We start from the raw sequence: 25,415 nt of genomic DNA, 5'->3' as shown, positions 1-25,415 counted from the left end.
CCCAGCCACTTTACCTCTGCTTCATATACTGGGGATCTGGGCTAGATTTCACCCAAAGGAAAATAATAGTGCTAAAGTCTGTTAGGTCCCTTTTTATTCTAAAATTCTGGGTAACCTCATCTAGCTCCCTGGCTCTTGGGGACCCTGGGTCTGCCAAGGGCAATGGAGTGCTTGGCAGGAAAGGATTCGCACCCGCGTGGGCCCGTCCTGTATAAAAACGGCTGACGGCCGGCTCCTCCTCCCTCCCCATCCCCTCCCAATTCACAGCAAGGAGGCATCTGTGACTTTTAACCCAGCTGCAAATAAGTAACACTTAGGAGACAAATGAACTGCATTTTGTTCTCAGATAAGGCTTAAAGGCTGCTGACGTTAGGATTTTTTAAAGTCAATCTGGAGATTTGTGGGAGAAAACGTCTGGGAGCGACCGGGAGGGTGACTGTGCAGAACATCCATCACAGACCCGCGTGGAGACCCTTCGAGGCCCGGGAAGCAGCAGACAAGCTTGCGATAAGCGTGTCCCCCACGAGGGGCGAGTTGGCGTCACTTCCACAGTGTAACAACTAGCATTGTTTTCCTGCCCCTTAAACAGGAAGCTCAGACTGGCTTTGGGGAAACTTGCAAATAACTTTGCTAATGTAAAAATGTACTCCTACAGAGCTTGAAAATGTCACTGGCTTTTCTCCATCATTTACCTTCCTTCTCACCGCCCCCGCCTAGTAAACGCGGGGCCAGCCACATTTGATGCCTCCAACTCGGCAGCTGAGGGTACCGGGCGGCTTGGTGACATCCACAGGACACTGACTCAGAGCTCACCCTCTACGTGTTCTCTCAGCAGCAAGGGGCTACTGGCAACCTGGCCCCAGACCACGGAGACAGATTAAGGGGGGGGTCTATGGGAAGTGATCTAAGATTCTGCAGTCTCTGTGAGGGTACAGGACCCAAGCCTTGCAGGCAACATCTTACAACGAAATTAGCAATCCTGAGTTAGGAGGTCCGTGTGTGTGAGAACCTCCCTGAAGGCACGCACCATCTGGGAAGGCATGGGGCAGTCCTGCTGATCTCACAGAGCAGGGCAGCTCTGTCTGAGCAACCTCTAGAGCGCAGAGAGTTCTCGACCCAAACCTCCCCTCTCAGAAGCCTGTGCTCACAGGAAGGGTGAGAGGAAAGAATCTAACGGTTATGGGGAAATTTGCTTCATCCCAGGAGGAGGACTAGGAATCAAACTCAGGCAAGGTCTACAAAAGCACAATCTATTTGAGGAGGTTCAGGTGGGATTTATTTTGTTTAATGCACCTAGTGAAAAATGCAGTGGCCGTCAATCACGCCCTTGTGTACCACCTGGGTCCCCTCTGTATATACAGATCTCTTACAGGCTCATTGCTATTTATGCAGTCTTCAAAAACTGGGCACACCTGGTTGTGGTTTCTAAATACCCTTTTCCTACTAAAAAGAATCAGGTATCCTCCGAGAAATGTCTGAGTCTAGGTCAGGGACAGGGAAAGTGTAAGATGAATCTGGAGCAAGCACCTTGTCATATCAGAAAGCAAGTGGGACCCCTGTGGTCATGTCCAGAGGACACAGGATAAAACCTAAATAGGCTCCCACTGGCCTAAGGTGGACAATAGGGGCATCACAGAGAACAAGACTGTGCTGAATTGTTACACATCATCTATGTTAAAATTCATGAGTTTATAATGATACTAAAAAAAAACCCTCACTGGCCACCTTTGGAGCATGCTAGAGAACCAAACCATTATTGCGATAATGGCTTTTTAAAAAGTGTCTTGTGTGCACTGTACCTTGGGGTACAAAGGATGAAGGAAAGTTCTTTAGAGAAGACTTGCACCTAAAAAGTGTAGAAATAATGATAGACTCTAAATGAAATCATGGATTTCATGCCTAATGATCATTAGCTAAAACCATTAGCTGATGGGGAACGTTATGATAGAAGTCAGACCCTCAGCACCCAAACCCACAGATCGATCTTAACCTCACAAGAAAGAGAAAATCTGACACTGGGTCCCTCCTGATGTGATGCGGTAGGATGTGCACAGAAACGCTGTGAGATATTCCTGCAAAAAACTGAACCTGCATGTGACCAAGCACTGCTGTCTATTAGTTTACAGGACTGAGAGAGATTGATAGTTTGTTAAATGACACCAACATTTAACAGCACCAGTATTATTGACACTTTGGGGTGGATAATTCATTTAGAAGACTTTTAAAAATGTATCAACAAATATGACATATGGGCCGTGTTTGGACCCTGATTCAGAAAAACCAAATATTAAAAAAAAAAAAAAATTATGAGACTATCAGGGAACTTCGAGCGCTGGATATTTGATCATATTAAGAAATTATTTGTTTCAGGTATGATAATAGAATGACGGCTATGTTTATAAAACACCCTTGTCTCTTAGAGATACATTCTGAAGAATTTATGAAGAAGCTGTGCAATATCTCAGATTCCACTGGACGGCAGAGCAGAGTCGGGGAGTATGAAAGACACAAGACTGGCCGGATGTGGATCATGGTTGAAACGGGGTGATGGGTACACGGGGTTCATTATACCATCCTCTCCACTTTTATATAGGTTTAAACTTTTCCATTGTAAAAATTTATTAGAAAAAAAAAAAGTTGGGCTTCCCTGGTGGCGCAGTGGTTGAGAATCTGCCTGCCAATGCAGGGGACACAGGTTCGAGCCCTGGTCTGGGAAGATCCCACATGCCGTGGAGCGGCTGGGCCCGTGAGCCACAACTACTGAGCCTGCGCATCTGGAGCCTGTGCTCCACAACAAGAGAGGCCCGCGCACCGCGATGAAGAGTGGCCCTCACTTGCCACAGCTAGAGAAAGCCCTCACACAGAAACGAAGACCCAAAACAGCCATAAATAAATAAATAAATTAATTAATTAAAAAAAAAAAAAAGTAGTAGGGCACAACTGCCTGACACAAACTCTAAAAGGCTTCCCGGCTCGGCAGGGAGCAGTGGTCTGGAGCTGGCGCCGCAGGAGTGAGCGGCTCCGCAAGAACAGGAGAGACCAAGGATGGGCCTGAATCAGAGGCTGTAGGGTCAAGGTTGGTCATTTTCCTTAGTGATGTTATACACGCCGAGGTCAACTACTTTGCTGTTTGCCACGCTGGAGTGAAACTCTGCCGGACGGCGCAGTGATACTCAGAGGAGGCGGCATGGGGGAGAAGCAGCCTCAGGTTCTGTGCCACGAACGATGCTTTCGGGCACAGATAGAAGGCCGACCGTCCTCGGCGCGTCTGTTTAAAAACCCCACGCCCAGTTGAGACTGGGAGGCGCCGGTGAGCTGTCACCCATCAGCCAGGCCTACGGCTGCAGAGGCCTCCACGCCCCGGAGACAGGACGCAAGCGCCCCGGAAGCCTGGCACGCGCCCAGCTGGGTTTGGGGGCCGGGGGTGGGGTTCGTGGTGAGAGAGTGATTTTCACGAGCTGGTTCTCGGCGTTCTCTCCGCGTCCCCACGTCAAGGCGGGCAGTGCGGGGCGCTCCAAGGGCCGGAAGCAGGTGCAAGGGCAGGCGGGCGGGTCTGCCCCGACCCCTGCCAGGCTTCCCAGGTGGACAGAAAAGCCCAGCCCCTGTGAGGGCACATCTTATTGATCCCTCCCCGCCGGGGACAAGGAGGATGTGTCTGGTGGGCCCCGGGGCATAAGAGAGACTTGCCATCCAAAGGACAAAATGAGGAGAAAGCTTTGTGAATCGAACGCCCTCTGTGGTCCAAAATGAGTTAACAACATCTAGACAGAGGACCAAAACTGGGGTACTTCTCCTAGAGGAAAACTTAGCAGTTTAAGAAGTAATTGTGAACCAGAAAATACGCTCCCACAGACACACACATGCGTGCACAGGCGCACATTAAAAACCCCTGTCACACAGAGAAAGACAAATATCATATGATATCACTTATATGTGGAATCTTTAGAAAATGGTACAAATGAACTTATTTACAAAACAGAAATAGAGTCACAGTTGTAGAAAATAAACTTATGGTTACCAGGGGGGTAAAGGGTGAGGGATAAATTGGGAGATTGGGAATGACATATACACACTACTATATATAATATCGATAACTAATAAGGACCTGCTGTATAGCAGCACAGGGAACTCTACTCAGTACTCTGTAATGGCCTGTATGGGAAAAGAATCTAAAAAAGATATATGGCTATATGTATATGTATAACTGATTCACTTTGCTGTACACCTGAAACTAACATAACATTGTAAATCAGCTGTACTCCAATAAAAATTTAAAAAAACAAAAAAACCCTGTCTCACACACACAGCATTAAGAGAATCCTGGGACAGGCCAACTCTTTCCGTTGTCAGTATCAGTGTGTCTCAAGGTGACATCCTCTGAAACCCCCTCCTCCCTCTCCGTCCCCCGCCCCACTCCTGAGTTCAGCACCACTCAGGGAAGAAGTGCCTGGAACACAGTGATCTGAGGAGGAAAAAGAACGAGGCAGCAGCTCTGAGAAGCAAAAGTCGACCCTGGAAGACTCAGGAAAGAAGTGGCCGTATGTCCGCCCAGGTCAGGGCATTAGAGAGGAGGGGAGGACACATCTGTCTCCACAACTTCCCGGTAGCTCTTCTGACATAACAGGGGTCACAGGCCCCAGATGGGGACAATTTCCGTGTGAGTCCATGAATGGGTAGTAAACACCTTCACATTTCTTGCTCCTCCCCTGTATTCTTGGAACTGAACGAGCCTCTTCAAACAACAGCCTTCCGGAATCCTGTCCATTTCCTCATTTCCCGCCGAGACAGTATGGGTGAGCATTGACTTGTTTCCCAGTTATAACCACCCAGAGTCACCCACAGGTCAGCTCCTGCCTCCTGAGTCTGTTGATGAGAACACACTGAAAAAAACTTGCTGAAGAATCGCAAGGCAGCCTGTGATACACCATCACAAGGCTGAGCTCATAACTAACTTAGGATGCATGAGCCAAGGATGACAGAAGCACGCCGACTGCCTTCCTTTATTTCATAATTCAGTGTTTCCCAACCTTCATCATGCACTTTGGGAAAGAGCTGCCAAAGACCCATAGTTACTTCTCCCAGCAACCTGGGCGGGGAGGCGGGGGAAGTCCCCCTGGCTGGTCACGTGCTGCTTTAGCAGCCAGAGGCCTTGCCCTGCGATGTAGCAACCCCTTTCCCAGCTGAAGGCTTGAATTATTTATTTAAATGAAAGTCTGAAATCAACCCACAGACACCACATCAAGGACAAGCGAGATCCTGTCTCCTCAGTTCCGTGGATCAACCACAGCAAGTCGGTGCGCAGCGTGCACTCGAGGGCAGCTGGGAGCACAGCGCGGCTTCGGCGGCGCGCAGGCCCTGCGCCAGGAGAGCGCTCCGAGAAGGGCGGCCAACTGGAGCGAGCCAGAAGATTTTCTCAGCGTTCGGGTCTCGGTGGAGAACCGGGAAGTGATTGCAAAAACGTTCCAGAAATCCTCTCCATTTCCCATGAGCCCCTTGACAGTCACGGGCATCTTTGTCAATCTGTGACGTGTTGGCCACATTGGCACCTCTGCCCCTGTTGTTTAAAACCAGAGTTCCCAAGTGCCTCCTTCCTACCTCCTCTTATGGGGGACCAGTTGCTCCTGGTCTCTTACGGGAAACCTGCTGTGTGTGGTGCCTTCCTTCTAGAAGAGCACTTACCACAGCTGTGGTTTTCCACCTTTGTGTGATTATTTGATTGAGGCCCACACTGAGCTGTAAGCTCCATCAGGGTCAGGACAAGATTTCCTTTTACTCAGCGTTGCACTTGCCAGTGCCTAGTACACAGCATGGCACTTGGTAAGTGCTGAATAAATGTTTGTTGAAATTAATATTTATTCATGAGATGAATAAAATGTGGCGCCTCCGGTATTCTCAATGGCTTTCCTTGTTTAACCACTCAATTGACCAGAAGTGTTAGCTCTAACACCGTCTTCACTTGTAGACTTACGTACGCTAAGAACAATGAACAACCTGCCATTTCAAAACCAAAGTCTCACCTTACTTCCCAATTCCCCTAATCAAAATATTTGAAGTAATCATTAGTTTAAAATTCCTATGTATTTTAGACCTACCATATTGGTATGATCTTTCTACGTGCTCTAATATAATTCTCCCATCAACTCTCTAATAGGACTTTTTTTTTTTCTTTTAGTCTTAATTTACAGACAAGGAAATTGAGAAACAGGAATGTTAGCTTTTTCAGGATCACACCATTAAGTGCCAGCAACTTAGTGTCACTAATGCCGCTCCTATCAGGGGTTTTCCATTCACAGAGATAGTTCAAAGGCAGAAACAATGCTGTTCTTTCTTCTATTTACAGCCTGTCTGTGGAGAAGGACCATCCATGTGGGAAAGTACAAATTTGGGACATAACCCATGACGACACTTGGCATGTTTTAAATAAGAGTTAATTCTCTATCATTAAAAAAAATTTTTTTTACCTCCTCTGCAGTCAGAGCTGAATCACAGTTCTAGTAATTCCTGTCATTCACAGCCCCTACTGCCCACTAGGATAAATGGGGGGTGTGTGCACACTCTCTGGGCCACTTTCAACAACTCCCAGATCTGTCACTAACATGTTGCTTCCCTGAGGCCCAGCCTGCTTTCAACTACTCGTTAAGCCCCTTACCACCCCTGCTTAGCTTACCTAAGGGTGACCCCACAGGAGACTTGAAACCAGAACAATTAATCAGCTCCCTGATGTCAGGAAAAACACATCTTAAAACGTAGCCAGTTCAGGAAAGGGCAGTCCACCCAGGCTGTAACCTGCAGTTTCATGGGAGAGGGTAAATGCAGCGCAGAGTGAGGAAGACAGAATGAGCACAAGCTTGAGCTCTGGAAAGAAAGCAGAATCCCCCGCCCACTCCTGACTAAGGCACATCAGCTAATCTACATGAAAGCATTTTCTAAACTGCAGCATGCAAGTAATATTTATTAACCTTGACATTAATTTGAAGAACATCAGAAACAACAGAGATTTAAAATAGGGATTTGGGAGTCACCTGACAGCTGGAATTGTTCCCATTCATTGTTGACAATGAGTAGTACCATTGTCAATGGCATACTAGCTATGTACATTATTTCCTAACAGCTGCCTGGGACAGTAGAATAGGCAGAGCTGCTGAAGTTGGTAGCCTGGGGAATCCCCTGGCAGTCCAGTGGTTAAGACTCAGCGCTTCCACTGCAGGGGGCTCGGGTTCGATCCCTAGTGGGAGAACTAGGATCCCACAAGCCGTGCAGACAAAAAAAAAAAGATGATGGTGGCCTGGGCAATCAGACTGAGTTCCCAAGAAAACCACAGGATCTCTCATCTTGGTATTCCAGCTGCTGGCTAGGCAATGCCTGGCAAAACTAAATCCCCCAGTGAACAGTCGTTGAAAGAATGAATGAATGAGTTAACCTCTGGGAGAGTTGCCCGATCTGCAAAACAAGGATAACACCACTTGCCCAGTGTGGTAGTACGAGCTTCAAGTGAGTTAATGTCTGGTGTGACGACCCTGAGCAGAGTGCCTGGCTGTGTGAACATTCAACAAACGTCTAATCCTTTCACTTTCTCCCTCCTTCCTCTTTATGGGTCGTTCCTCCTCCCGTATGAGATTGAAACTATTCCATGTGTAAGCAAGAGACCAACACGTGATATCCTGTGCCCCCCACACAGCGCGAGAGCAGCACTGCACAGCCAGGACCTGGCCCTGCCCATTCCTCTCGGTTGGGTTCCCAAAGTTCCCCAGGTGCCCGACACAACTAAAGGCCCTGCTTCAGGTTCCTACAGGAGCTTCTGGTATGAGGCACCCTGAGTCATCCCCCCTCTGATGCCCAAACCCTTCCTTCTCCACAAAAGGATCCCGCCCAGATTTGTAAACATAAGCACTGAGTCCTGGTGACCCCATGGCCGCACCTCTCAGAGTTCAGTCCAGGCTCACTATTTCTTTCATGACATAGAATAATGAAAACTAGGCAACAGGCACTCAGTGAATGTTTTCAGCTCGTTTTTCCAAAGTTCAAACTTCCTAACAATTTTTCTCTTAGCAGGACAAAAACTTAAAGAGAAATCGGCACCTGGGAAAATGGTTCAGAGAAAAATTCTGGCCCTAGAAAGAGCTTGGGTTCAGTCCTCTTGACACGGGTTGGAAGGCAGCATAACAAAGGAGTGGGGAGCTGGCAGCGAAGAGCAAGGCTGGGTCACGATCCCAGGCTTCAGAAGAGAATGGACCAGCTGCCAGGGCCTAAGTCAAAAAGCAGTGCTTGTTAAAGGCGGGGGTGAGCTGGGAGGCTCCCTGGCTCACGAACAGAGAATGGAGAGAGAACGAGAAGGATGAGGGGAACAAGTGACCTGGGACTTGGGAGTTTGGAAACCACAACAATGATCTAAGATCATTGTCTCTAAGACCGCTCTTGGCCACTAAGCTAGAAAGCCGGTTTCTGCCAGAGTGAGACCTGCTATCTGGAGACATGTGCCTCTGGTGTGGTCACACAATGGACACTTAGCTAACACTCGTGGCTAACTTACGTCATAGGACACAGGATTATATGCAGGGGGTTGTGGAAATACCCAAGCGTATTTAACAGGCCAAACCAGACAGTCTGAAAATAATTATCCACATTGAGTCACAAAGCACTGAAGAAAAACAAAGACTAGGGAAGGTACCCGCCCCCAACTATTACAGCTGTATGGCGAGGTCTGCCGTAAGCCGGACGCATGGAGAAAGTCAGAAGGCTGGCAGATGCTAGTGGCAAAGGGCATTAGGGCACACAAGCTGCGGGAAAGAAGGCTTAAAAGGCAGGTGAGGATGATGTTTTAAACCACAGAAATCAACACCAATATCAAGAAAATGGTATACAAAATGCAGAGAAATCATTAAGGTACACAGACTGGGGCACTCACATAATAAATCCACATGAATATGTGTTTTATTGTTATAAGTAATCAAGCTACTGAACAAGCTGTCTCCTTAAACTGAGAGGTGCATTTTGTCTCTTGAGGAACATTAGCAGAAGACAGGATTTACTGTGCTGTTAAAGTAAAGGAAACATACGTACGGTAAAAGCGAGGATAGGAGGTAGGGAGTGAGGTGACTCCCCGCTGTCGGGTGCATGTCTCCAGGGCAAACTGGCTCCCAGGGGACTTCTGTGATTGTCCTCCGCCCGCGATCTAACCTTCCAGAACAGCAAAGCCGCATCCACTCCCAGTCCTGTCTGCATTAATTCACTGTTCTTCCCATTCAGCATGTTAATGTGAAGCTCCCTCTCCAACTTGAACTGTGACCTCTGTGAGCTTTACATGTATTTTGCCTAAATATTCCCCTCATTCCCATCAACTTTGTTCTGAATGTCCCTTTAGTAAGGTAGACAAATGGCAGAGAAACCGAATCCTAAATACCACCTCTTTCAGTGCCTTTTTTTGGTAGGAAGGGAAGGAGTCAGTCCCAATTTCAGAATTCTGGGTTTTGCCAGGTAAATATCATGGAAATTCCAGAACTTTGCTTCAGGGGCTCAAAAGTTTGAACCCTAAGAGTCATTCTCCTCTGGTGCTACCTCCTAAAATTCACATCCATGCCGCTACTTCATGCAGTGGAACTAAAAAGATCTGCATTTTGTTCAGAAGCCAATGATCCAGAAGCGTGGATCAAAGCATCTCTTCAATTTCTCACTTTGTGTTAAACATGTGATTTGGCCAGGAATAGAAGGGGCATTCAAATAAATTTCTTTGTAATTTAAGATTTGGTAAAAGGGATGATGGGTAAGAAACTGAAACCCAAAGGAACATGATTTAGCATAACTATCTCTTAAAACTACACACATATGAAAATAAATGTGCATTTATTTGTATGTGTGTATGACGGTGGAATGAACTGGCCAAGATGACCCCTTCCTTCCACTATAAAATTGATAAACTAGAACTAATCTTTGTTTTAATCTAGGACTAAGCCTAAAAAAAACAAGAAATGCCCAGGTAACATAAGGGAACAAAGAACTCAAAGTCTTAAGGAGAAGCCTCGGGGGCTGGAGATGGGGACAGGAAACGTGGCTTTAAGTCCATGCAAGGAAGAGGGCCCGGTGCACAAAGCACAGAACCGCGCCGTGCAGCCCACAGCCCAGGCAAGCAGAACACGGACTGCCTGCCGGCCCAGAGCAAATCCCAGCTCCTGCTGGGGCCGGGGGACTGCACGTGGAAGTCACCTGCAAGAACCAGCGAACACTCGGCACAACTGTCCTAGTGGACCTTCACCACCGCAAGGTGAGAAACAGCAACGGAGGTCCAGACCACTACACCACGTCATCACTGGGGAGACAGCACAGGAAACCTCCAAGTTACTCTGTAGCAAAACCCTGGGACAGGGACAACTCACAAAATAAACAGCCCTTACTGGAGATAAGTTCACAATCCTAAAAACTCCACGAGGAAGCAAACCACCAATAATTTTTCTGCAGCTGAGAGAAAAAAAATGAGCATACTCAAGAACACAGACTAGAGACTATAAGTATGATGAAAATGACCTTGTTAAAAGATGAGAACTATAGTAAAAAAAAAAAAAAAAAAGTTGAAAAGAGGACAGGCAAATTTTGAAAAAGAATCAAGCACAATTTCAGAAATGAAAAGTACAGTTAATGAAACTAGAAGCTACAACAAATGGGATAAACAGATTAGACAGGGCTGAGAACATAATTAGTGAGATAAATACTAAGTAACCGAGAATACAGCACAAAGATGAAAAGAGGACAGGCACATATGAAAAAGAATCAAGCACAATTTCAGAAATGAAAAGTACAGTTAACGAAACTGGAAGCTACAACAAATGGGATAAACAGATTAGATAGGGCTGAGAACATAATTAGTGAGATAAATACTAAGTAACCGAGAATACAGCACAAAGAAACCTAAAACATATGAAAGAGGATAGGTTCAATGTAAGGCTAAAAGAAATCCCAGAAGAGAAGAACAGCGAACAGGGATGAGCTAATATTCAACAAAATACGAACATCCAGAATTCTCTTAGTCAAAAACCCTGAGGTGAGAGCTGAACAAGAGGAAAATCAATCTGTATCTAAACACAGTGGTGAAACTAGACCACTGCAGATGAAATAAGGGGGGAAATTTTCACGCTTGTTATGAAACAGTTCAATAATGCAGATACGCAGCCGTAGCCTCCACTGATGGGGAGATGCACTTACTACAGAGAGGCAGCCTTTGAGCCTCTGCCTCCCAGATGCTCTGTGGGAACAGGTGTAGGTGCAGCTCACTTTCAGAAAACTTCTATTTAGTGTAAAGTCTGTCAGCTTAAATCGACTCAACAATCTCCTGCCACATATTCAGAGGCACCCAGCTATGTATTAACTGAGTCCTGGGTTCTTACTCTAAATTTCACTAGAGTATATAATATTCCTCTGTATTAAAACTGCCAAAGTTTCTTAATGCCTAACTAATTAAAGTGATTCCTATAACCCAATTTATCTGGCAATAAAGTACCTAGAATGAATTTTGATGGCAAGAACCCTATCTTGTGGCAACACTTTTCACAACCAAGTTGGGCCATACCCTGCACTGCCATTCTCATTCTGAAGATAAATCTGTGTGGAGAAGTTATCATTTTATCTGCTTCACCAGACTGAATTTCTAACCCAGCATTTATCTTGTGTCTCCGACGGCATCAGAGAATGCAGTAAATCTGCAGAGCACAGTAATTCTGGGACTTTGTGAGTTATTTTCAAGTAAGTTGCTAGTCTTTGTGCAGCTTACTGCAGGAATATTTTAAGAGAAAAGCAAACACTGACTCTGGATTGGCTTCTGAATTGTTATCAACGGTTCATTCTAGGGATGGTTTGGATATTCTACTTTCTACAAGATGAACTAACTCACAAGATAAATTCTCCAAATGCGTAAAAAATGACACCCTAGTTACCACCATACATAACTACTCCACACAGCACACACCTATTTTCTATCATTCATACTGTACTCCTTTTAATCAGGATCTCTTCTGTATTTTAAAAGACAGTAAAACTAGATTCTAGAAGTATTACCTCCATTTTTTTCCTTTAAAAGGAGTGTCTTCCCCAATTTCTCCCACTGTCCCTAATGTTCCCAAATGGCTTTCTTAAAGAGATTTTGAAAGGTCTTATTGTTAATAAGCTAAAAAATATAAAGCACTGAGCATGGTGTCTGGCTCCAAAAAATTAGCATTATTATTGCTTTTATTAGTGCTATTATTAATGACAACAGAGTACTGAAAACAGGGGAGACCCCAAAATAGTTTGTGTGTTTATATTCCCCATTGTCAGAGCCTTAAAGAAAAATCTAGTTCAAACAAGAAGCCAAATTATTTTTATCAAAAGTAAAACTGAAACAACGCTTTTCTCCCCCAAAACATTTCTAAAGTTAAAAGACAGCAGATTAATATTAAAAACAGCTTTTTATTTGTTAATGTCACATAAGAAATTTAAGCAAGTTACACTATCTTAAAAAACACAACTAATGCGTTTTAGGAGAAACCCTTCCCTCCCCCCTCACCCCCCTCCCCCCATTCCCCTTGCAAATTAAGAATCTAAGAGAAGAAGTAACCATAAAACAAAGTTTTGTGGAATCCTTCATCCAGAGTGCTTACATGATGATTAGATTAATATTGCCTTCTTACAAAATTTCTCTTTTCTATTTAAAAAAAATTTTTGTAGCCTTGATAGTTTATTACAAAAAAATTCAGTACAAAAGTTCAATATATTGAAAAATGCTTTTCCCTTCCCTCACAGCACCGTTATATATAGCAGAGAATAATCAAGAGCAGATTGCTAATCTAGATGGAGCAATCTTCAAATTAAACCCAGACACACAGTGGTTTATTTACCCTCCCCTCCTCATTAGAACTTAAAAAAAAACACACGTACAAAAAAAATGTCAAAAAATTTGAGGGACCCTTTTCAAACAGTACACAGTTCAGTGTCAATAATTCACATCTTGCAACAAAGTGTATGGATATGATTTCTTTTACAAAACGTTCAGTGTCAAAAAAGGAAATTAAGGCCATCAGATTCGCAGCTTAAAAATTCACATAAAGGAAATATAAAAATATTCTGTGCTTCTGAGAAGGCTCTGCACTGCATGTAGGTAAGGATTACCATATTTCTTTATTTTGAGGAAGACAGTTGACGTGAGAAGTTTACATAATTGCACAGCTTCTATTGGAACCTCTTGGGGCTCCCTGATGAGGAAAACAGAAAAAAGAATTAGTGCTAAGAAAATGGATCACGGTATTTTAAAATAAGGCAGAGATACTACAAATTCATTATTACCTAACTTCAAATGGATGTTTATTACTTCTCACTTATCCTTTTTAACCTTCTCTTATGGACTTCTCCCCTAGAATACTCCAACAAATTCCAGAACAGTGATTCTCAACTCTAGCTGCACATTCAGATCCTGAGGAGTTCTTAAAACAAAATTCTGATCTAGGTCCCTAGATCAATTAAATGAGAATTTCTGATTTCGGACTTCTCTTGTGGCACAGTGGTGAAGAATCCGCCTGCCAATGCAGGGGACAGACAGGTTTGAGCCCTGGTCCGGGAAGATTCCACATGCCACCGAGCAGCTAAGCCCGTGTGCCACAACTACTGATCCTGTGCTCTAGAGCCCACAAGCCACAACTGCTGAGCCCGCATGCCACAACTACTGAAGCCCTTGCACCTAGAGCCTGTGCTCCGCAACAAGAGAAGCCACTGCAATGAGAAGCCCGCACACCGCAACCAAGAGCAGCCCCTGCTCGCTTTAACTAGAGAAAACCCGCACGCAGCAACAAAGACCCAACGCAGCCATAAATAAATAAATAAATAAATTTTAAAAAATAAATGAGAATTTCTCATTTAACTGGGGAAGAGTATTTATACGTAATTTTAAAACTCCCTAAGAAATTCTAATAGGCAGCTGAAGTTGAAAACTCCTATTCGATAACACCCTTTGGTAACTTAGGAAACAGGAGCTCAGTGGACGGCATTGTGAGCAACCACATCAGGGAACACGGCTTGCTGGATCCTCAGCTTTCATATCCTGAAGCATCTGCATTGGGTTCGTCTTCAAATGTGAAGTCAAAATGGCTCCCTCCACCCATTTCTTTATCACTCACTAATTCCTTAAAATCTCACAACACGACTGTGAAACACCACTTGACTAAACTGAAATTGGTTTCTTGAAGGTCAACCAGAAAGACTTCTAATCAACTCGAAAGGCCACTGGATTCATTCTCTAATATGAAGTCAAAATAGCTGATCCATCCTTCCACCGTCCCTCTTTTGAACTTTGATATCATTATTTCTTCTGATCACAAAAGCTAAAAACCTCGTACATCTTTGATTTTTTTTCTTCTCCCCCTCAAGTTCGGTCACTATGCCTTAATTAATGAATCTCTATTTGCATAGTCTCTCAGTGTGTCTGCAATCTCCCTTCTACAGTCATCCCTCTGATACTGTCTCAACTTCTCCTTGTTCCAAAGTGTGGAGAAGCTCCTTCCCTAGACATTCCAGACTATGCTGATTTAACACCGACCTCCCCACTTCACTTATCTCTCACTCACACCCTACAAACACAACTGGATGGACAGATATACTTGGTGCTCAAGTCTTGACATATACCCTGTGATGAATTAAAGATCATGATAAATTCTTTGCCACTCCTCCCATTATGAGGTGGAGACTATTTACCCTCCCCTGGAATTGAAGCTGGCCTATGACCTACCTTGACTAAGAGACTATGGGCCTTTAAGAAATCTAATGCTTTCCGTTTTCACTCTCTTGGAAGCCAGCTGCCATGTTGTAAAGAAGGTTGGGCTAAACCACCAAATGATAAGAAACCACATAGAAAAAGACATGGAGAACATTCCAGCCCCAGCCAAGCTTCCAGCTGAATGCAACTGCATGACTGACTTCACTCTCCATCGTGCGGAACAAATGAACTGCCCAGTTGAGCCCAGTCAAACTACAGAGTCATAGGAATTAAGAAATCAGTTTTAAGTCACTGAGTTTTAATTTAAGGTGGCCTCCTAACGTAGCAACAGATAATTCAAACAACCACAGAACACTACCGTCTGCCTTCTAATACTCAAATAATTCCCCATCCTTCAAAATACTGGACAAGCCTATTTTCCAGAGATCTTCTCAACTGTTCTGGTGGCCTAAAGAGGCTTCTCCAGCATCTGACGTGCTACAACCCATGCTCTGAACCACTAGTCTGGCACCCTGAGGTATCTCTTATGTTGTTATTTTACTTCCAGTCATCATAATGTTTCAAATAAGGGCAGGAAATGGATCTTGTACCTGTTTCTTGTTAAAGCCAAGTATAAAACACCTGTTCTTAAATATTCCTCCAAAATTTATGAGGAAGTATCCATGCCAAAAATTCATTCTACCATAACCCACCTCAAGTGGTTCTCAACTCTGGAGGCTGAACACATAAGAGAATGTTTATTTGGAGTAGGACTGGGGCTAATTAAGCAAAACAAACAGATTTATAAATCTGGAGACATGGTGACGACGTCTTATAAGGATAAGGGTAGGAATTTTGATGAATGATCAGACTTGAACAGCTTGAGAATATAAACTGAAGGCTCATTACTTATTAATAATTCCAATTTAATTAATTAAAATCAAATTTGGAGTTTCTTTATTTCAAGGACTCTCAAAAGTCCAAGCATCAGCTAAAATCTATCTTGCAATTAAATGATTAAAAACTTAAGACAGCAAGAATTTTGCTTCACACTGAAGTTGAACATTACTCTTTTTTTTTTTAAAATCAGGTAATGATTTTTTTTTAAATTTAATTTTATTTATTTATTTTTTGGCTGTGTTGGGTCTTTGTTGCTGCACATGGGCTTTTCTCTCTAGTTGCAGCAAGCAGGGGCTACTCTTGGTTGCGGTGCATGGGCTTCTCATTGCGGTGGCTTCTCTTGTTGCAGAGCACGGGCTCTAGGCACGTGGGCTTCAGTAGTTGCAGCGTGTGGGCTCAGTAGTTGTGGCTGGCGGGCTCTAGAGCACAGGCTCAGTAGTTGTGGCTCACAGGCTTAGTTGCTCTGCAGCATGTGGGATCTTCCCTGATCAGGGCTCAAACCCATGTCCCCAGCATTGGCAGGTGGATTCTTAACCACTGTGCCACCAGGGAAGTCCCTACACTCTTTGTTTTTTTTAAGTTTATATGCAGATACCTGCTCCAATTTAGTCATCTAAACTCAATCAAAGAACCCTTCAATAAATAATTCTTAGCATGCATTCCAATCCATACATACTTATTTATGTGGCATACATGTCCTACCATAACATATTACATACATTATAAAACAAAAGACAAAACTGAAATTTGATATGAGAAATAAGTTTTAAAAAAGAAGTGCTAACATTTTCTTCCAGTACCCGAATGTACTGTATCTTGAAGATCCCCTCAGGAAAAACAAACCCCACTTGGTAGATCACTGACTTAGTTTATCAAGTAATAGGGAAAAAAACAAGCTCCACTATTGGTTTTGGTTTTCATGTAATTCTGTTAATAAAATTTAAAAGACATATATTAAAGTAATACCTGCTGGTGGAAAAGTTCTTCCTCGACAGCCACTTCAGCTGTTTCTTCCTCCTCCTCTTCCTCTTCAGGTATGGTTGTTTTGAAGACTGTACTTCTTTGAGCAACCTCCTAAACACAAGAGTTTGATTTAAGTTAAAACACTATACTTTGGGATTTCCCTGGTTGTGCAGTAGTTAAGAATCCGCCTGCCAATGTGGGGGACACGGGTTCGATCCCTGGTCCCGGAAGATCCCACATGCCGTGGAGCAGCTAAGCCCGTGCGCCACAACAAGGGAAGCCACCACAATGAGAAGCCCGCGCGCTGCAACGAAGAGTAGCCCCCGCTCACCACAACTAGAGGAAGCCGGCGCGCAGCAACAAAGACCAACGCAGCCAAAAATAAAAAATAAATTAATTAATTAAAAAAAACCCACTATACTTAAAAATCATGAGGACTGTGGGAGGGCGACATCTTTTCTTTGCGTAAATTTAAGAAACAGCATTCTTACATCAGGGACTTTTTTTTTTTTTTTAAGTGGCTCATCAGTAGCTTCAGCTACTGAACAGGAATCTTTGCATAATTAGTAGCAGTTCTTAGATTTTCAATATTCCCTGCAGGGAAGCTACTGGTATCCAATTTGAAATACCTGCTGAGAAGTTTCCACGGCTTTTTATCCCATTCTGTTACTAAGAATTCTGTAAATGATTTGCCACACTAAATTCTTTATAACACTCAACATGAATTCAGCTTAAAGATCTTGGCTCCTAGCAAAGAGAAGGTGCTAAATAAATGCTGAATAAAATGAAGTCAGAGGCTAACTGCTGTGCTCTCAGGGACCTCGGTGGCAAGAGGACCACCTGATGAGAGAGATGAAAAGGACAAACTTTCATTCCTTCAGCAGCTAGTTCCTCTTGAATGAAACAATCAAGACACAGGAACACTATTTACTAATAACATACTAGTGAAGTTCCAATGTACTCTGCACAAAAAAACAGATCTCCTATTATTCACTGGAGGCATAACAGAAAGTAACCATTTCCATTTTCTACTGAAAGGCGCAAATACAAATGACTTTCCTCTAGAGAGTGCTGACTCGCACAAATGCAGCAGTGTTTCTGTTCAAGCACAAGGCTAACTTGATGATCTAGCAGCAAGTAAATGAGTGTGTCCTAGAGTGCTGCAGAGCATCTAATTGTACTCTGTACCATGCATGTCCTAAGGTTACTCAAAAAAGATAACTCCAGATGAAGACACTAAAATCATGTCAGTAAAAGCTTACCTGAAATTTAACACAGACCAGCTAGTTTAAAATGGCAGAGGAAGAAAACCAGAGAACAGTGACAGAGAAATGAGAGTTCTATTTACAACATGTCCACATATATATTTTATAAATGAAGTAAGGTAGTACAGTAGTATTTTGTAGGGAATTTTGATTATTGTTGCACGGCCGAGGAAGATGGACCATTTTGAGTCTCAATTAGCCAGAAACTTCAATTCTGTGAGATCAGTCTGTGTTTATACACACAAATAGTCTTTTCACAAATAACATTTGCTTTAACCAAATTAGTACTAATAAAAAAGCATGTGAATCCTTAGATCAATTACAACTCTTTGAACTAAGATATCCATTGGGGGATGATGGCATACAAAACAGAAAAAAGATTCCCAAAAATTTTTCGGAGTACCTAACTTCCCTCAACTCATCTTAAAATGAGGAAAGAAAAGTCAAATAAAATCTGTTATAGAATTCTCACATTTCAGCTTCTAGCAACTCATGACAGTGTATACATCCCATATGGAAACACTGGCTCTTAGAGCTCGTGATGAAACACCAGACTATGAGCCTCAAATGAGCTTAGAAAACAGCAACTTGCCCAACTTCATTAATTATGAATTACTTCAGCATAACTGACTTTAATGTAAGCCTGGTGTTAAGCACTTTTCATTTGACAACATTTAAAAATCAGTTAATCTAATGCAGAAAGCCTGTATGGAATATAGGTGAGCTAAATAAATGTCGACAAATTTAAATAGAAAAATAATAAAACAAATTTAGAACCAAAAGTTGCTGGGAGGTTTAGGCCCAGGAAATTATTAGTCAAGGTGCTAAAAGACAAACGTCTTTACCAAAAAAACTCCTCTCAGCAAGACACCCAACACTATCAAGTGCCCTGGAAGGCACACATAAATGGTCTTTATCAACATGCCATGGGTCTGCCTGGGTAAAGCCCTGGGCACATAAAGGTACACCCATCTCCCCAGCAGTGCAGCAGGGCCAGCTAGCGCCAGCTCACGTGCTGCCTCTTCAACTCTGTGCTCAGTCACATCGTGTGGGTAGCCTGAAATCACCACAGTTCAGCAAATACTAAAAATCAAGGCAGTTTTTGTTGATGAAGGAGCTGACTGTTAAACTAGAATATCTCTGTATACATAAGTGATCATCTCCATATACAAAAATTTCAGTGATGCCTATATTCTAGAAGGTACAGAGAGACTGCTTTATTTTTTATTTCCCTCATTAAAAAAACATTTTATTTTTCCATGGTGACATTTGCTGTTTTTCATCCCTAGGACCACCCCTCCCCGGCCATTTCTCAGTAAGAGCCCCCACTGTTACCTGGGTACCCTCTCTCCCATGGAGATGTGACATGTGTGTCACAAGCTGAGTGTGATCTAGCCATGGAGAAGGCTCAAGCTCTAACTCTGTTCTCTTGACTCCAGGAACTGGCTCAGAGGTGGGCACGTGACCCAGGCTGGTACTACGAGAGCAAAGCCCAGACGAGGACCGGCCTAGGCACAATGCTCTTGCCCACGACAAGTAAGCCTAGAATGACGCACCTCCGAGAGCAGCCAGCAGCTACCTTGCATCCGTGAGGGAGACACTCAGGAAACAGACAACAGAAAGATCCCTGGGGACACTGGGTGAGCCAATGGATCAAGTCCACTATCTCTGGATGGTTGGTTTTGTGAACTCATATATTCCCATTATTTTAAAGCCAGTTTAATTGGGTTTCCTGATATCGCCAATGTCTCAGCCAGAAAATATATGTAAAAAAATTAAACTGACTTAAGCCAATTACCTACAATCTTACAGGAAAGTGGTCTTTATGGTGGTAATTATGAATTATTATAAATATGGTCTGGGACCTATTAATAAACATGGTCTCACAAAATTAAATAAATGCCAAAAGTACTTGCCTGACAATCACAGAAATAAGAACTGTATTCATAATACTTTCCTCATTTCTGACAGAGGTCACTTCATAGAGCCTAACAAGTAGAATGCAGAAGTTTATTAAAAGAACAGGAAAACAAACCAACCAAATAATCCATTATAGAATTCACTGGTTTGAATTATGAAGGGAAACCTGAGCTTCATTCAGCTTAATTGAAACATCACTGGTAATACGACCTCCAGACATATCCCATGTCATGGCATCTACTTTTTCACTTGTATCTATTTTGTGCGCTTTTAAACTCGCTGTATTCCAAATATCCTCCTATAAGATCGTTTCTAACTTGGAACATATTTTCACACAGAAAAAGGTGGTGACAAGATTCCATGGTTCACGAAAACCTATTTCATCTACCATGGCCCCTTAAAACCGTGCTTTTCAATCTGGGCAAATCGCCACTCGTAACACTGTTTTGAAAGAGACATGTATTCTGCCAGTTTCAGATGTTGAAGGAACTACCAGCATAGGAGCTGCAGTAATTTCAGCACTTGGGCAGCAGCACCGGTGACAACTGGGAAGAATTCCAAAGTGCCGAAGGCAAAAAGCAAGCAGGGCTCCACACAGAGAACAGGAGGAGATTCGGCTCCTCGAAGTCTGTGAATTCTGGAAGGCATCTGTAAACGCCCACACCCTGAGAACCTAGCAAGTATTTGGAGGTGAACTGTACTGAGGTTTACAGTGGAAAACATCAGATGCCCTTTCATTTTCAGCCTCAGTCTGAGATCAAGGGCATTCTTCATTCAGCAGACGGTGAATTCCTTACTAAGAGCAGTCTAAACACCAGCAGATGGCTGGGCAGAGGACTTCTCGTATGCAAACACCTCGGACCCCCAGAATGAATGCTATTAATTACACTTTATTTCTCTGAACTTAAGGTCCATGTTTGATTTTCCTATAATTTTATCCAGTAATTTCTCATTAAGTGCCTATTATGTGCCAGGAAAAATCAGAACAGGTCCTTGCCCTTGACATGCTTATTACTCTAGTGAGAGAGGACAACGTGACAAGCTAGACAAGGTCTGTGCCTGGCACTATGGGAGCAGAGAAGGAACCCCCAAGGAGATGCTGTACTTTGACCTGAAACCACGCCATCCTTTGAAGACACTTTCATCTCTTGGTATGTGTGCGTGGCTGGGGGAATTTGGGAGTGTCTTTATGTGACAGTGGGGGTAGGTAAGGTTCTTTGACAAGAGTTCTAGGACTGACGTGTTGAAAATATACACATCAAGCAAATGTACACTCCACAATCCTTAAACTCAGTTTCAAGAGCATGTTGAAAGCCAGTAACAAGGTTAATAACATAAGCATTTACTAGTGGCCAGATACTATTCTGACCATTTCCCAAGGATTGTCTCATTTACATTATTCTCATTATATTATTATCTTATTATTATTATCTCCATTTTAAAATGATGAAACTAAGAGAGGTGAAGGAACTTACCCAAAGTCACAAAGTCACTGGGCAGTGAAGACAGAAACAGGACACAGACTGACTCTGGAACCTGTGCTAACAACCAGAACTACAAGACACTCATAGTTCATTCCTAAAACCTGGAGTTAGCATCACTTTCATTGACTCAGCAGCCTTGGTCTGATTTAAGCAATCAGTTACTTCACATTTAAATTTGATTTTTGAAAAGAAATCACACTTGCATGATGAACTCTCAGGTGAAACTGACACTGTGGTACGAACATAGAGAAGAGTCTGGTGGTTGCCAAGGGGGTGGGGGTTGGGGGAGGGATGGAGTGGGAGGGTGGGATGAGCAGATGCAAACTATTATATATAAAACAGATAAACAACAAGGTCCTATTGCATAGCACAGGGAACTATATTCAATATCCTATGATAAACCATAATGGAAAAGTATTTTAAAAAAAGAATGTACACAGGAATTCCCCGGCAGGCCAGTGGTTAGGACTCCGCGTTCTCACTGCCAGTGGCCGGGTTCAATCCCTGGTTGGGGAACTAAGATCCCAAAGGCTGCGTGGCGTGGCCAAAAAAAAAAAATGTACATCTATGTATAACTGAATCACTCTGCCGTACAGCAGTAATTAACACAACATTGTAAGTCAACTATACTTCAATGAAGAAAAAAAAACTGACACTGTGGTGGTACCGATAAAATGACCATACCTCTCCCTGAGAATTTTTCAATATAACCTTCACATCTTCGCCAGTGCCCCAAGAGTTCTGGTTCTTCCAGATGAGGTCGGTGGGAGGACTGGCTGTGACACCGGCATTTGCAGCCCAGATCTAGAAAGAAAAAAGGAAATCAGTCTACACAGAGCCCAGCTCTCCCATGTGCCAATAACAACATAATGATGAGACTTTAACACCTTGTAAGAGGACTGATTCTAAAAGTTCCAGAATTATGGCCTAGCTTTAGACTTGCCATATTAACTAGCTGTATATCCCATAGAGCTTAGCTAGGCCTCAGCTTCCCAGTCTGATAAATAAAAATGTTGACACACAGGACTCTGAAGTGAAGTTGCCTAGATTCACATCCTAGCTCGCCTACATGCCAGCTCACCTTGAGCAAGCTACCTTACTTACCCTCCAATGGGACAGAAATGGTACTGATAATACACGGGACTGTTGTGAAGAAAAATGATTACCCACATGGAGGAGATGGCTGACTCAATGAATATAAGCTCTCACTGTTAGCATTCTATTATTCTACGGGTTTCATGAGCCATCCTTCCTTCAATCCTTCATGAGCCTTCTACCCCTTCCAATGGTATCCTCCAGCTGCCTATAGCAGGAATTGAGATGACTAACTTCTCTCAAAAGCTCTGTAGCAGACAGCCTATCTAGAATATTCTAATGGAAAGTGGTATATATCCAACCAGAGACAGTGTCATAATACCCCAGTGTCTGAGTCTGAATTCCAAAAAGAATTCAGGAAACAGACAAATAACCCATTATTCAATGGAAAATATGACTGCTACAGAAATAGGCAAAAGAAACAGAAAGAGTTCCCTTTTCATAAGCAGGGAAATTCTGCAACATTTTTTATGTATTTACTGGCAGAAGAGCATTGGTAGAACAGAGAACACTTGAGAGTTAGAAAACCTGGGTTTGTATCATGGACGTAACACTACACCTCTACAAACCTCTATGTCCTCACCTGTAGGGACACTACTACCAGTCCTGATCTTTCTAAAAGACCATATGAAAAGAGACAGCAAAGTTTTGTACTCCATAAATTGTCTTGCAATATAAAGGGCCATATGATGGCAGAATGAAGACTGGAGATAGTATAAGCAGGTGTTTTTTTAAATGGGGAGAAAACCTTATCAATTACTAATAAGGAGAGACCCCTTCCTCTTAAAGTGCTCACTTGAAGCTTCCAGATCTTCCATCACCATTATAAATGGAAAGGGGCAAGGAGCATTACTAGGATAAAACTGAAAAGAGAACTGGATCTGGGCTGACTTTCAGGTTATGTGGAATGTTAATCTAACCTCAAGCTATACTTTTCACTAGTCCATATGGAATCATACAGTTGGTTTAGTGTTTAATAATAATCGTAACACGTCAGTAACCTTACTGGGTAATTTAACCTAAAACTAATATGTCCTAGAGCTGTGTCGTTCAATATGGTAGCCATATGTGGCTTGTGAGCACTTGAAACACGGCTAGTCCCAACTGAGGTGTGCTGTAAGGGTATCTCGAAGTGTCAAGATTTAGTTTAAAAAAAAAAAAGGGACTTCCCTGGTGGTCCAGTGGTTTAGACTCCACGCTCCCAAAGCAGGGGGCCCAGGTTCGATCCCTGGTCAGGGAACTAGATCCCGCATGCCGCAACTAAGATCCTGCATGCCACAGCTAAATATCCCGCATGCTGCAACGAAGATCCTGTGGGCCGCAACTAAGACCCAGTGCAGCCAAATAAATAAATAAATAGATTTTTTTTTAAAGTGATCTAATAACTTTTATATTCATCAGATGTTGAAATGATAATATTTTAGATACATTGGGTTAAATTTAAAACATAGTTCTAAAGTTAATTTCACATTTTTCTTTTTCACTTGTTTTTAATGTGGCTACAAGAAAATTTAAAATTACATAGTAGTTCCCTTACTTCTGTTCTGGAGTTTTAAACTGATCTTTGCTATTGCTCTGCCTTGTACAATTTTACAGAAATATCACTTATGATTACCACATTCCAAAGAGCTTCTTAACACATTTATGCCAGCTACCAAAGGAAAAAAAAATGCCTTACATTTTTTTATGTGAAAATTGAGTTCTCCACTAGACCTATAGAATATATATATCTATTTAGTCACTGAGGAACTGTATCCAGTGGAAAAAGCAGATGATTGGCATAGTGGTTTTATACTTTTAAAGAGATAAAGGGCACACTCAAATCTGAATCTTCTGAATTAAAAATGTCAGATTCTTTCCATCACATTATGCAGCTTCTGTAAGACACATAATAGGACTGAGCAATTTTCTCTCACTACAATAATTACTAAAGAGAAGAAAAGATAGCATGGTTAGGATATCTGTTCCAATTTTTACCCGTTATTACAAAATTAGCATCTGATATTTTCACAATGTGGTGGCAAGTTCTATGAATACACTTTTTAAAAGAGAAGTTCTAACCTGTTTGAGCCTTTGATCTTAAACACTTAGTAAGGTCTGTATCAATCATAAATCTTAAACATGAATTTAATATTTTTAAAAAGGAATTGACAAAAGGAGATAGTCACCTCAACTTCTTTAGGGATGGGGGGGTGTCAGCTGTTAATTTCTACTGGAGTAGATAAAATAAAAATAATTCAAAGGTCAATTCTTCCACTTTTAATAGTCAATTACCACTCTCAATAACAAAGAATTTTTAAAATCTTTAATAGCACTTTAATTCCCTAATAATGTCAAAAACATTTTAATGCACATTTTTAAAATGCTTCTCTTTAAGCCAAAATGGTTTTAATTACTTTAACTTTTGGTTAAGACAATGAAGTTAAATTAAATGATGACTAAATTAACTTACTGTAACAGTCTGGCCTGCCTTCAGCACATATCTTGAGGTATATTTGTAACTGACTGATGTGTCTCCAATTTTTCTGATCATCTCCCAGCCTCCCATTGGTTGATCCTATTGAAAGAACAAAATAAAACAAGGTCACTTCAAATATACAAAAAGTTATGGAGTAATCAAATAAATCAATCCATAGGCAGTTAAACTAAGACAACTTAACGACTGTCTTCCCATGGTTCATATTTTCCTACTATGAAAAGAAAACATGGTTTTGTCATTCAGCAAAACAGAAACTTTGACAATGCTGCAGTTTTAATTATTAAGGTGTTTAATTTTAAAGAGGACAAAACTGCAAGAAAAGGGATGTGAACCAAATTAAATGGTGATATTCAATGCTAGAACAGGTATATAATTTAAATTTACAATATAATCTAGCTTCATAACCACCATTATAAACATCTAATTTTTGATTGCTTTAAGCTTTTAAAATATACACACATAAAGCTTGGAAAGAGAAGGAAGAAAATATGCCTTTTTTCTTCTCCATCTGTACCACTTCTGCCCATATTTAACTCCTACCTTAAAGCATAAGGGGCTCAAAAATGGTCAGTGACATAATGAGCCAGTCCCAAGCGCTGGCT

The 25,415-nt window shown here is 42.4% G+C and overlaps 1 protein-coding gene across 2 annotated transcripts in view; it reads right to left on the bottom strand.

The window, feature by feature from the left end:
- Positions 1–12,415: 12,415 nt before the first annotated feature.
- Positions 12,416–25,415, bottom strand: part of LMNB1 (lamin B1) — a 75,400-nt gene continuing 62,400 nt past the window's right edge. The window contains exons 9-12 of one of the 2 annotated variants that reach the window (XM_036848658.1): positions 24,787–24,891; positions 21,924–22,043; positions 16,574–16,681; positions 12,416–13,214 (exon numbers count right to left, since the gene is read on the bottom strand). In XM_036848658.1, the coding sequence (XP_036704553.1) occupies positions 13,173–13,214; positions 16,574–16,681; positions 21,924–22,043; positions 24,787–24,891 (375 nt within the window). In that variant the 3' untranslated portion in view covers positions 12,416–13,172. Of the gene's footprint in view, positions 13,215–16,573; positions 16,682–21,923; positions 22,044–24,520; positions 24,547–24,786; positions 24,892–25,415 lie in introns of those variants that run through there. The other variant, XM_036848659.1, reaches the window with a different exon arrangement.

The sequence above is a fragment of the Balaenoptera musculus genome, chromosome 3 (genome assembly GCF_009873245.2).
Source record: "Balaenoptera musculus isolate JJ_BM4_2016_0621 chromosome 3, mBalMus1.pri.v3, whole genome shotgun sequence".
Taxonomy (NCBI): Eukaryota; Metazoa; Chordata; class Mammalia; order Artiodactyla; family Balaenopteridae; genus Balaenoptera; species Balaenoptera musculus.
The sequence above is the reverse complement of the archived record's forward strand: the minus strand, read 5'-3'. Positions and strand labels throughout refer to the sequence as shown.